The sequence below is a fragment of the Lithobates pipiens genome, unplaced genomic scaffold, assembly GCF_037356315.1.
Source record: "Lithobates pipiens isolate NorthernLeopardFrog02 unplaced genomic scaffold, aLitPip1_a1.2 Scaffold_23, whole genome shotgun sequence".
Lineage (NCBI taxonomy): Eukaryota > Metazoa > Chordata > Amphibia > Anura > Ranidae > Lithobates > Lithobates pipiens.
The window spans coordinates 2,309,131-2,323,268 of NW_027507785.1; the positions used below are offsets into that span (position 1 = coordinate 2,309,131).

A 14,138-nucleotide genomic window follows, 5' to 3' on the forward strand; every position below is an offset into this window, starting at 1 on the left:
CAATGAACCGAAACTAAATGAAATTTTCCGTTTGTGCACAAGTTTAACCCAGGAGGTGATAATGAATTGACATTTTCAGTATCTCTTGAGATCATTGGAGAAAATGTGTCACATGATTCAATGATCTCATGGGATATTTTTTAGTGAATTGACCTTATAGTGCTTACAAGAGTTCTTACTGTTTCAAGTCCTGCTTTTTAACTACTACTTCATGTAAGGAGGCTTCAGTCAACACTTTTTCAAACCGAAAGGCTTGCAGCTTTCACCCCTGATCCAGCCATGTACCCTGTGCCCTGGTGGCTCTCTGCAGTTCTTGCCCCCCAATGTTCCATGGGCCCTGGTGGCTCTCTGCCCCACGCAGCTCTCACCTCCTGATCCAACCACCAGGGCTCATCGCTGATGGCTGGATAAGGAGGTGATCTCACCCCCCGATCCACCCCCCAATCCAGCCATGTGCCCTGGTGGTTCTCTGGCTCTTGCATTTCTCACCTCCTGACCCAGCCATGTGCCATGGTGGCTCTCTGCCCCTCACAGCTCTCACACTCTGATCCAGCCATGTGCCCTGGTGGCTCTTTGCCCCTCACAGTTCTCACCTCCCGACCCAGCCATGGGCCCTGGTGGCTCTCCCCCCCCCTCCAGTTCTCACCTCCTGATCCAGCCATGTGCCCTGGTGGTTTTATGCCCCTCGCAGCTCTCACCCCCTGATCCAGCCATGTACCCTGGTGGCTCTTTGCCCCCTCACAGTTCTCACCACCCGATCCAGCCATGTGCCCTGGTGGCTCTGCCTTTCATAGTTCTCCCCTCTTAATCTAGCCATGTGCCATGTTCCCTGGGGGCTCTTTGCCCCTCACAGCTCTCACCTCCTAATCCAGCCATGGGGACTCCCTGCCCTCCACAGCTTTCACCACCCGATCCAACCATATCAGCCATGTGCTCTGGCGGCTTTCATCTCCTGATCCAGTAATCAGACATGTGCTCCAGCAGCTCTCCCCCACCCTGCACTCTGCATTACCACAGCTATAGAAGTCTTATAACAACTTATAGTTGTGATGAGTCTGTGTGTGTGTGTGTGTGTGGGGGGGGGGGGGGGGGTGGTGGCAGAGAGCGGCTGAATTGGGAGTAGTACAGTAAGAGCTCACCCGCCAATCCAGCCACATGGTCAGCACTTGCATAAGCATCTAAATTATCCCACTCTCCGCACTACTCCCTGCTCCACCCCCTGACTGTATAGAAGACAGAACTACAGAGGAACCACGGGGTATTAATGCAAGCTGACAATACTGACTGTCAGTGAGCATTAAGAACATACCTGAGAAAATATTGGGCGGTATAAAGTATATGCTGGCAGTGCTGAGGCACATGGGCTTTGGAGAGGTTTTCGTGACCTGGATATCCCTGCTCTATAGCAATCCCCGGGGGCGGTTATTAAAATAGGCACCTCAATCTCCTCTCAGTTTAAAGTGGGCAGGGGCACGCGTCAAGGGTGCCCGCTGTCCCCATCCTTATTTGCTCTAGCAATAGAGCCCCTGGCAATAGCTTTTCGGAGGTCCCCTGAGGTTGGAGCATTGGAGGTAGGGGGCATTAAGGAATGCATAGCGCTATATGCGGATGATATGCTTCTCTTTCTGCAGGACGCAGGGTCATCCTTGGAGGCAGTGTTTGAGGTGCTGGACAAATTTGCCACATACTCAGGGCTACGAGTTAACTGGGAGAAGTCCAACGTGATGGCTATTGATGGGGAGGCCCGTGCTCTGGCGACCGTCAAGGTTCCCATTGCATGGGTGCAGGAGTTCAAGTATTTGGGTGTGCGGGTATCACCAAGGGTAGGTGACTATATGTCTCTAAATCTTCTTCCATTACTGGCCAAGGTTAAGGTGCAACTAGATACTTGGAAACACTTGCCGCTGTCCCTGATTGGTAGAGTGAATCTGCTTAAAATGAAAGTCCTGCCGGTGTTCCTATACTTTCTGCGAAACTCACCAATTTGGATTCCCTGTTCTTTTTTAGAAGGGTGAATAGTTTATTTGGTTCATTTTTATGGGCCGCCACACATCCCAGGATAAGTCTCCGTGTTTTGCAGGAACCCTGGGGTCAAGGTGGCTTAGCATTACCAGATCTTTTTAAGTATTTCATAGCTGGACAGATGGTAGTCGCCCGGCGTTGGTTAACAAGGGATGACGGGGACTCTGCTACGGTATTAGAGGCAGCCCTTCTGGGCTCGTATGAGAGTTTATCCTACTTGGTATACAGGGGTACAAGGGCTTCCCCTTCTCTGACGGCCTCAATGTGAGCAACGGTGAGAGCGTGGGACAGGGCACAGGTTTTGATAAAGAACAGGGTGGGGTGTTGGTCGCCGGATACTCCTCTCTAGTTCAATCCCCGTTTGTCGCATTTTGGTGCGATTCCTGACCCAGTGATCTGGGCCAAGGTTGGCATCAAACAGCTGGGGCATGTAGTGGGGGGGGGGGACGAGGCTATATACGTTTGACCAACTAAAAGCTAAATACAATCTACCTAATTGGTATTTGTTTTGCTACCTCCAGCTGAGGCATGCCTTCCTCACTCAGTTCGGTTCCGACGCTGTGGAGCTTGGTGTGACTCCCCTGGAGAGGGTGCTGCGGACGGAGGACTTGCTGAAGCCTCTGTCCGCAGTCTACAAAGAGTTGTTCGTTGAAAGGCCAAATATGATCCAGAAATGTAGAGACACATGGAGTGCTTTAGTGACAGATTTTGGAGGGGAGGATTGGGATGACATGTGGGATTACCCGTTTCAGACCCTGGTATCAGCAAGAGATAGACTTATTCAATTTAAAATTCTATACAGGGTGTACTATACTCCTGCACGGCTAGCTGGAATGTATGGTACGGGTTCAGCGGGGTGCTGGCGTTGTACGGCGGACCGTGCTGGCTTTGATCATATATTTTGGCAGTGCCAGCAGATTAAGGACTTCTGGAAGGGAGTGACGGACACCATACAAACAGTCCTTGCGGTGCCGATTCCTATCACAGTCGCGGTATGTTTGCTCGGGCTGGTGGAGGAGTTGGCACCTCGAAGGGCACAGAGGACTATGATATCTCTGTCTTTGTTTTATGCACGAAAAGCTATCCTGTTATATTGGAAAAAACCTGAACCACCCACTGTGTCCTATTGGAAAAGCTTGATTAACAAGGCACTACCCCTTTACAAGGCCACATACCTAAGTAGGGGATGCCCCAAGAAATTTGAGAAGGTATGGCAGGGCTGGTTGGACGCCAAAGATACTTTGAATTAAATTATTGAGCGGGGAGAGGATGCTGGGATTCCTTGTTAGCCATTGGTGCACGGGGCAGGATGCTGCGGTGTGCGTTATGGGTCTTTCTGTTATGCCTACAGGATTGGGACTTGTCATTACTGTTTGGGAAACATGATTTTCATGGGATACAGCTGAGAAACATGGTCTGAGGTCTGGTATTGATTGGAGGGCTGCACAAGGGTCAGGGGGGGAGGGGGGGCTATGGGTCATGTGTTGTATATGTTGTAAGTGTTTGAAAAACGGTTAATAAACATAACTTTACAAAAAAAGAAACTATTAGATAAGCACTTGAACAACCGCAACATACAGGGATATACAATGTAATAATGACATATAATCACACACATAGGTTGGACTTGTGTCTTTTTTCAACCTCACCTACTATGTAACTATATGTAACTATGAACCCCTGAAGAATTCTCGCAGAACCCCGGATGAGAAACACTGGTCTGTATAATTCCATCCCATTAAAATTGTTCTCAATATCTTATCCAGATCAGTTATCGAGCCACCGACCCTCGCCTGAGTGATGGGAAAATGTATCCAACTTTATTCCGTATGACCCCAGACGATCGGCTGTATTATACAGCCCTTATAAAACTGTTGCAGCATTTTGGGTGGAACTGGGTTGGAATATTATCAGCATGGGATGGCAGCGGTGATGAGGAGGCCCAAGAGCTGAGCAAGATGATGAGCCAACACGGGATCTGTACAGAATATATCCTTAAAATCCAAGACGTTTTTAAAAAAGATAATTTTCAGAATATCATCATCAATTATATTCTTGGTAATTCAACAGCTAAAGTTGTCATAGTGTGTGGAACTGCCACAATGCACTTTTTTACTCCTTATATGTACTCGATTTTAAATCGGATCACATTGATTTTACCACCTTCATGGAATAAACTAAATACTGCGAATATAAATGACTCTATAGCGATCAACTGCAGCTTCGTATTTGTTTGGCCACAACAAATGCCCATAAATGTCAATATTTATCCACATGGAGTCAACGTCTCCCACTGCTTACATGACCCAATAATGGAAGATATTTGGCTTTATTTTTTTCATTGTCTTTCCCCAAACAAAAAGAAAAATGATCTTTTTTCTTTAGTGTATTCTTTTTTGCCAGAATTTTGTACCGGTTTAATAGAGTCATCCTCCATATTTGCTGAAGATACACCAATACCTTCCTTTGCATACACGGCTGTATATGTTCTGGCCAAAGCTCTACATGACATGTACTACATGAAAAAAATATCTCAATACAATGGATTCCAGCACAGAGTAAGTTGGATAATAAGTGTTTATATTACTCTGACCCTGTCCTATATTATACAATAATTATCAGAATGATCGGCCATCTCTCTCCTCTCTCTCACTGTCTGGGCAATCAGGAAAAATGCAAATGTGATGGGATATTTTTGGTCATATATATATATATATATATATATATATATATATATATATATATACATATATACATACATACACACACACACACACACACACACACACACACACACACACACATATATATATATATATATATATATATTTATATATTTATTTTTTATTTTTTACTAATTGCTTTGTATACACCCTGTTAGGAGACACATCAAAGAGGAACTGTAGTCTGCACACATAATTTGTAATAAAAACATCTTTGCCATTCTGAAGTTTCCCTCCAACCACTTTGCATATTATTTTATATATACTGTGATTCTGTGTAGCATAGCAAATATGCTGCAGAAATCTCCCTCCGCTGAGTCTGGCTGCATCCATTTAAACTGTGGGCAGCTGAAGCTGCTGCCTGTTCACTTCCTGGATTTACACAGACACACAGAGGCACACCTCAAGCTCTGCAGCTTTCATTGGACTTCTTATGACTCATCCCCCCTTCCTGGCAAACTCTCACGAAAGTGATGCCGCGTACACACGACCATTTCTGAAACGCTGAAACAGTCTTGCCTACACACGATGGCACCAAAGTCCTAACGTCTAGAATGCGATGACGTACATCACGTAGGACGGGACTAGAAAAAGGAAATTCAATAGCCAGTGGCCAATAGCTGCTGTCTCGTACTTGCTTCAGAGCATGCGTAGTTTTTGCTCCATCGGTTTTCTTTAAAAAATCTGACAATGTGATTGTCTGGATTAGGGATGAGCTTGGTGTTCGAGTTGAACGCATGTTCGACTTGAACACCGGCTGTTCGACTGTTCGGCGAAGCCAGAACTCTGTGGGCCGTTAGCGCCAAATTCGCGTGGCACTCACGGCCAACAATGCACTGCGCCATCGCAGTGCATTGCTGGCTCATGATTGGCCATGCATGCACTGTGACCCCGCATGCTTGGCCAATCACAGCGCCGGCAGCGTGGAGAGCCATGATTGGCCACAGGCAGGATGCCTGTGGCCAATTATAGCTCAGGCTGTGTTGTACACACCCCACACTATATAAGGCCGCCAGCACGGCGGCCTTGTGTAGTGTTCCGGCATCTGCAGGAGATAGTGGATGTTGTCTGTGTGCCTTAACCGCACAATACATCTGTATCTACCCTTCATTGCTGTTCTGAGTATTCTCTAATTGAGCCATCTGCCATCTGCAGGAGTTAGTGGGTGACTGGGTGTTGTCTGTGTGCCAGCCCCGCAGAATACACCTGTATCTACCCTTCATTGCTGTTCTCTAATTGAGCCATCTGCAGGAGTTAGATGGTGTTGTGTGCCTCCAGCGCAGTATACACCTGTAGCTACCTATATTGCTCTTCTCTAATTGAGCCATCTGCAGGAGTTAGTGGTTGTTGTGTGCCTCCAGCACAGCACAATATACACCTGTATCTACCCTTTATTACTGGTGTTCTATAATAAAGGCATCTGCGGGAGTTAGTGGGTGTTTTGTGCCTCCAGCACAATATACTCTACCCAATTGCTGGTTTAACCATCTCCCTGCAGGCCATTACCATGTCTGGAAGGCCAACAAGGAGAGGCAGACAGGCCAATAAAAGAGGGCAAGCATGCTCTGTGTCTAGAGACAACAGTGTTGGTCGTGGACGCTGTGCATCATCATCAGCATGTGGCCATGGGACACGCTTGTCCTTATTTTCGGCAGCTGGACGTGTTGAGCCTCATCATGCTGAAGACTTGGTAGAGTGGATGACCAAGCCCTCTTCATCCCCCTCATCCTCTCTCACCCAGGCTCAGGGTACTAGCAAAGCAAAGCAGCTGCCAACGCATCCTCTTCCCTCGTCTCAATGTCATCATCAGTGACTCCTTCCTTAGGCCCACCACGTCCTCCTGAGGAGTCCCCCAAACTGTATAAGCACAGTGTTGGGTACATGCTCCAGGAGGATGCCAAGTGTTTTGTAGGCTCTGATGATGTTACTCAGCTAGAGGAAGGCAATAGCGTGAGCGGAGAGAGAGGGGATGCTCAAGAAAGACAGCAATCTAGCAGTCATGTTATACAAGCTGCAGCATACTGCCAGGTTTGCTCCAGTGATGAAGAGGTGGGGGATGATGAGGGCATTGACTCCACGTGGGTGCCTGGTAGGAGAGAGGAGGAGGAGGCACATCTCCAACGAGGCAGGATGCCCTCCGGGGGCCAGCTTAGGGGCAGCACACCAACTGAATCACACCGCAGAGCTCCGCCTGTGCAGGGCGCTGCCTCTGCACGTTATTCTAAAAGTTATTTGGTGTGGGCCTTTTTTGAGACGAGTGCATCAGATCGCGCCGCTGCTATTTACAACATATGTCTCAAGTGTATCTCGCGTGGCCAAAACATCAGCCGCTTGGGCACCACATGCTTGACCAGACAGATGTTGACTTGCCATGCAGCCCGTTGGCAAGCTTACCTCAAAGACCCACACCAAAGAACAAAGCGGATCTCTCCTTGCTCCTCATCAGCTGGGATCTCCAACCACACTAGGCCTTCAGTCCTCTCTGAAACCTGCACTGAGAGGAATGAAGGTGTAGAATTAGGTGTGTCACAGTCAAGTTCTTGCGGGCACTCTGCTAGCAGTACACCCACGTCCGATTGTAGCAGGCAAATTTCCCTGCCCCTGCTGCTGGACCATAGAAAGAAGTTCTCTCCCAGCCATCCACATGCCCAGTGGTTGAATGCTAGCTTGGCTAAATTGCTAGCACTTCAACTGCTGCCTTTTCAGTTGGTAGACTCGGCCCCCTTCCGTGAGTTTGTGCAATGTGCAGTTCCTCAGTGGCAGGTCCCCAAACGACACTTTTTCTCACGGAAGGCAATTCCGGCTCTCTACCGGCATGTGGAAGGCAATGTCCTTGCCTCGCTGGACAGGGCGGTCAGCGGTAAGGTGCATATTACCGCTGACTCATGGTCCAGCAGGCATGGACAGGGACGTTACCTGTCTTTCACGGCCCATTGGGTCACTCTTCTGGCAGCTGGGAAGGATGCAGGACAAGGTGCAGTAGTGTTGGAGGTTGTTCCGCCACCACGCCTCCAAAATGCTACTACTGGTTGTGACACACCTCTCTCTTCCACCCCCTCCTCTTCTTCCTCCATGGCCTCTTCCAGTGCTCTGTTTTTGGAACCAGCGGTGCTAAATAGGCGTTCAAGGGGCTACGCAAGTATGCAGGCAAAGCAATGCCATGCTTGCGCTTGTTTGTTTGGGGGACAGGAGCCACACTGGGGCAGATATTTTGTCAGCTCTGCAGGGGCAGGCCGGATGGTGAGCAGTGACAGTGCATGCATCAGTGACACTGTACCTCTTGTCCACCTGTTGGAGCATACGCTGCGTGGAATAATGGACAGGGCACTTGAGGCAGAAAGAGGAGGACTTCCTTGCCTCTCAAGGCCCCCTTTATTCAGACAGTGTTCCTGCTGTCCCACCCATCACAGAGGAAGAGGAAGAGGAAGATTGTGTCAGCATGGAGGTGGAGCCTGGCACTCAGCAGCAGCAGCAGCAGTCTTGTAGGGATGATTTACAGTCCCAAGAAACCCGTGGACTTGTACGTGGCTGGGAGGAGGTAGCTGCGGATCATGTTGTCCTTAGTGACCCAGAGGACTCCGGACCAAATGCCTCAGCTAACCTACGCTGCACGGCCTCCCTGATCCTGCAAAGCCTGCGGAAGGATCCTCGTATTTTTAGGATCAAGGAGAGGGACCATTACTGGCTGGCCACTCTCCTTAATCCACGGTACAAGGATAAGGTTGCCGACCTTATCCTGCCATCGTAGAGGGAGCAGAGGATGAGACATCTCCGGGAGGCCTTGCAGAAAGGTCTGTACAACGCGTTCCCAGAGACTGGGAGGTTACAAACTCCTGGTCCTGGACAATGTGTTGCTGAGGCATCGGTCAGAAGGAGCGGTGGAGAAGGTGGCCGCCTGACCGATGCATTCAGACAATTTTTTAGTCCGCAGCCCCAAGGTATGATCGGTTCCAGCAACCATCGCCAGCGTCTGATTTACACGGTGCAGGAATACCTAGGCGCAAGGTCAGACTTGGACACCTTTCCCACCGAAAATCCTCTGGCTTACTGGGTCTTGAGGATGGATCACTGGCCAGAGCTTGCACAGTATGCAATTGAGATACTGGTCTGTCCTATATCCAGCGTTCTTTCGGAACGCACCTTCAGTGCTGCTGGTGGCTTTGTTACCGATCACAGGGTGCGCCTGTCCACCGAATCAGTTGATCGACTGACCTTCATCAAGATGAATCAGTCTTGGATCAGCACCAGCTACCAAGCACCTGAAGCTGATGTAACCAAATAATTTTTTGGGAAATATCACATCCCTTCAAGACTGCCTATGCTGATGCTGAGTGACTGTCCTGTTATATTGACTGTCTATCCTCTTCCTCCTCCGCTGATATCTTGGAAGAACATTTTTGGTTCTGGGTGATGCCACCAGCTCAATTTTTCAGCCCCTGTTTAACATAGGCGTGTAATTACAATTTTCGATGCAATGCTTTGCAGCAGGGCTCATTCCTGCACTCCAACTAGAGTATATGGTAGAGGTTGCAGTGTATAGGCCCAATTTTTCAGCCCCTGTTTAACAGGGATGTGTAATTACAATTTTTGATGCAATGCTTTGCAGCAGGGCTCATTCCTGCACTCCAACTAGAGTATCTGGGGGAGATTGCAGTGTTGTGGCACCAGAAAGCAGTGCCTAAGGCCCACTTTTTCAGCCCCTGTTTAACAGGGGCATGTAATTACAATTCTTGATATAATATTTCACAGCAGGGCCCGTTCCTGCGCCCACTGAGAGTAACTGTGAGGACTTAGGCCGCGTACACACGCGGGGACTGTTCGCTCAACTTTGTCCGCTGAACAGTGTTTCAGCGGACAGTCCGCTCATGTGTGGGCTTTCAGCGGACAGTTTCAGCGGACAGTTTGACGAACAACGACGTGTCAGAAGAAGAAGAAGAAGAAGAAGAAGAAGAACGGAAGGCGGCGACAGAAGACCGGGCCACCGCCTCTAAAAGAGCTATAAGAAGGCGCGGTGGCCCGGCAGAAGAACCGAAGAGAGGGACAAGACCCCCGAAGTCGGGAGAAGAGGCCGGCGGCGGGGAGGAAGAAAGCCGGACTCCTCCGCTAGCAAAAGAGCTACAAGAAGATAGCGGAGGAGTACGGCGAGAAGACCCCCGAAGACGGAAGACCCCCGGGGCTGTGCAATAAAATATTTTATCTCGTGTGTTGTGGTTTTTTTTGGGTACTTTTATTTTACAGGTGAATGGGTAGGGGTACATTGTACCCCATACTCATTCACATAGGGTGGGGGGCCGGTATCCGGGGGCCCCCTTATTAAAGGGGGCTCCTGGATTCCGATAAGCCCCCCGCCCGCAGACCCCGACAACCAACGGCCAGGGTTGTCGGGAAGAGGCCCTTGTCCTCATCAACATGGGGACAAGGTGCTTTGGGGTGGGGGGGCCGCGCGGCCCCCCCTTCCCCAAGGCACCCCCCATGTTGAGGGCACGCGACCTGGTACGGCTCAGGAGGGGGGGCGCGCTCGCTCGCCCCCCTTTCCTGGCCGGCCGGGTAGCGTGCTCGGACAAGGGTCTGTTGTGGACTTTGGGGGGACCCCCACGCCGATTTTTTTCGGCGTTGGGGTTCCCCTTTAAGTCCATTCCAGGCGGCGGAGCCCGCGACGTCTCCGTTGCGGGCCCCGCCTACCTTGACACGCGCTCGAAACCCAAAGGGGCTGGTAATGGGCAGGGGGGGCTACCTATGCCATTTTTCTCAATGATTTTCATCCATATTGCCGGAACCAGATATTACATTAAAACCGCAAGCAGTTTTAAATGACTTTTTTTCTGTTAAATGTAATTTTCCCCTGGGGCAGGAGCCAGGTCCCCAAACCCTTTTTAGGACAATATCTTGCATATTAGCCATTAAAATTAGCACTTTTTATTTCAAATGTTCGAGTCTCATAGACTTCAATGGGGTTCTAAAGTGCGCACAAATTTTCGGTCCGTTGGAATGTTCTGGTGCAAACCGAACCGGGGGGGGGGGGGGGGGGGCGGGGGGGTTCGGCTCATCCCTAGTATGGATTTATTTCCACATTTTGTCTCTCATAGTTGAGGTGATACCTATGATGACAATTATAGGCCTCTCTCATCTTTTTAAGTGGGAGAACTTGCACAATTGGTGGCTGACTAAATACTTTTTTGCCCCCCTGTATGTGATGGATCAGAACACAATAGTCTAAGTTGGTGAAGTAAAATTTGAAAAATATATACATAAAACTGATAATTGGCATGTGCGTATGTATTCACCCCCTTTGTTATGAAGCCCATAAAAAGCTCTGGTGCAACCAATTACCTTAAGAAGTCACACAATTAATGAAATGATGTCCACCTTTGTGCAATCTAAGTGTCACATGATCTGTCATTACATATACACACACCTTTGTGAAAGGCCCCAGAGGCTGCAACACCTAAGCAAGAGGCACCACTAATCAAACACCGCCATGAAGACCAAGGAACTCTCCAAACATGTAAGGGACAATGTTGTTGAGAAGTCAGGGTTAGATCATAAAAAAATATCCAAATCTTTGATGATTCCCTAGGAGCATCATCAAATCTATCATAACCAAATGGAAAAAACATGGCACAACAGCAAACCTGCCAAGAGACGGGCGCACACCAAAACTCATGGACCGGGCAAGGAGGGCATTAATCAGAGAGGAGCACAGAGACCTAAGGTAACCCTGGAGGAGCTGCGGAGTTCCACAGCAGAGACTGGAGTATCTGTACATAGGACGACAATAAGCCGCCCGCTCTATAGAGTTGGGCTTTATGACAGAGTGGCCAGAAGAAAGACATTACTTTCAGCAAAAAAAAATGGCATGTTTTGAGTTTGTGAAAAGGCATGTGGGAGACTCCCAAAATATATGAAGGAAGGGGCTCTGGTCTGATGTATGGAGGAAGGTGATCTGGTCTGATGTATGGAGGAAGGTGCTCTGGTCTGATGAGATTAAATTGATCTTTTTTGGCCATCAAAGAAACGCTATGTCTGGCGCAAATCCAACACATCACATCACATCACCCAAAGAACACCATCCCCACAGTGAAACATGGTGATGGCAGCATCATGCTGTGGGGATGTTTTTCCTCAGTCAGGACTGGGAAACTGGTCAGAGTTGAGGGAAAGATGGATGGTGCTAAATACAGGGATATTCTTGAGCAAAACCTATAGCACTCGGTGTGTGATTTGAGGCTAGGACGGAGGTTCACCTTCCAGTAGGACAATGACCCCAATCACTGCTAAAGCAGCACTTGAGTGGTTTAAGGGGAAACATGGAAATGTGTTGGAATGGCCTAGTCAAAGCCCAGACCTCAATTCAATAGAAAATCTGTGGTCAGACTTAAAGATTACTGTTCACAAGTGCAAACATCCAACTTGAAGGAGCTGGAGCAGTTTTACCAGGAGGAATGGGCAAAAATCCCAGTGGTGAGATGTGGCAAGACTCATATAGACTTATCCAAAGAGACTCGGAGCTGTGATAGCTGCAAAAGGTGGCTCTACAAAGTATTGACTTTAGGGGGGTGAATAGTTTTGCACATAGATTTTTTTCTGTTATTTTGTCCTATTGTTGTTTGCTTCACAATAAAAAAATAAAAATTCTTCAAAGTTGTGGGCGTGTTCTGTAAATTAAATGATGCAAATCCTCAAGCAATCCATGTTAATTCCAGGATGTGGGGCAACAAAACACGAAAAATGACAAGAGGGTGAATACTTTTGCAAGGCGCTGTAGGCTTCCTGAAATTCGATCTATGGTGGAGGTAAAGGGTTTATCGACTGTCCCAGACACCCCCTCGTGAGCTAAACTGTCTGGGCTGGCAACAACCCTATCCTCTTTAACCACTTGAGCCCTGGAAGGATTTGCCCCCTAATGACCAGGCCATTTTTGCGTTTCGGCACTGCGTCATTTTAACTGACAATTGTGCGGCCGTGTGACGTTGTACCCAAACAAAATTGGCGTCCTTTTTTTCCCACAAATAGAGCTTTCTTTTGGTGGAATTTGATCATCTCTGCAGTTTTTATTTCTTGTGCTATAAATAAAAAAAGTGTGACAATTTTGAAAACAAAGCAATATTCTTCCTCAGTTTAGGCTGATATGTGTTCTTCTACATATTTTTGGTAAAAAAAAAATTGCTATACGCGTATATTGATTAGTTTGCGCAAAAGTTATAGCGTCTATAAAATAGGGAATATATGTATGGCATTTTTATTATTATACATATATTTTTTTTTTAACAGTAAACCTGCGATTTTTAGTGGGACTGCGACATTGCGGTGGACAGAAGGGACACGTTTGATACATTTTTGGAACCATTGACATTTATACAGCGATCAGAGCTATAAAAATGCACTGATTACTGTATAAATGTCATTGGGAAAGGGTTGACACTAGGCGGCAATCAAGGGGTTAAATGTGTTTCCTGAGAGGTGTTTCTAACTGTAGGGGGATGTGACTGACTAGAGGAGGAGGAGCCAGATCGCTGCTCCTAGCTAGTGAGGGAGATGATCCGTCTCTCCTCTACTGACAGAATGGGGAAGTGTGCGTTTACACGCACACATCCCCCCATTCTGGCTCTCGTGGCCCACGATCGCGCATTGGCTGGTGGACATCGCACTTACCGGCCACCTGCATCGGGGTCCCCCAGCCGCTATAGCTGTTTAAAGGGAAGACGCGCAGCTACAGCGATTTGCGGGAGAGAGCTGACATGTCGCTGCATAATTGACGGGCGGCTGGTCGGCTAGCGGTTAAGTCATTTAGTTCAATGGCGCAAATTGGTGTACATCATAGAGAACCATAGTATGGAAATCAGTAAAGAAGATAACCATTCTGATGCTCGGTTTGAACTTTGACAAGTCGTCTTCACCATTTCTAGATGCCTTAATCCATGTGATTGGCTGATTAGCAATTTGTGTTACCATGCCATTGAACAGCTGTACCTAATGAAGTGGCCAGTGAGTGTTGTATGTAGATATATATCAAAGGGTTAGTAAAAATATATAAACGCAGTGCAAATGCTGAGAATAAAATTACTAAAACAGCGCTAAAAAAATAAAAAAAATCAGAGATTAGTCCAATCATGAAAATCCTCAATAATGTGCCATCCCCCTTAAGATCGAATTTGGATGCATAGTGAAGTGATATACAGTTCATATGAAGAGTTGGTAAAGACTGGAAAGCACAGGGTTAATAACGAAGGGTGCGCCTGTCACCAGATATACAATTCACCACATGCTTTGCACACTCCCTCTGGGGAGGACTCACCAGAAAAAAGTGGGTAAGGAGACACTCAATCAAAGCTTGCAGACCATTAGTTGTGTCTTATTTCCTCCTCCTCATCATACATCACCAGGTGTGCAGAG

The 14,138-nt window shown here is 47.9% G+C and overlaps 1 protein-coding gene across 1 annotated transcript in view; it reads left to right on the forward strand.

Moving 5' to 3' along the window:
* Positions 1-3,830: 3,830 nt before the first annotated feature.
* LOC143927161 (vomeronasal type-2 receptor 116-like) overlaps positions 3,831-14,138 on the forward strand; it is a 53,945-nt gene continuing 43,637 nt past the window's right edge. The window contains exon 1 of the mRNA XM_077451110.1: positions 3,831-4,580. Coding sequence (XP_077307236.1) covers positions 3,831-4,580 — 750 coding nt within the window. The remainder of the gene's footprint in view (positions 4,581-14,138) is intronic.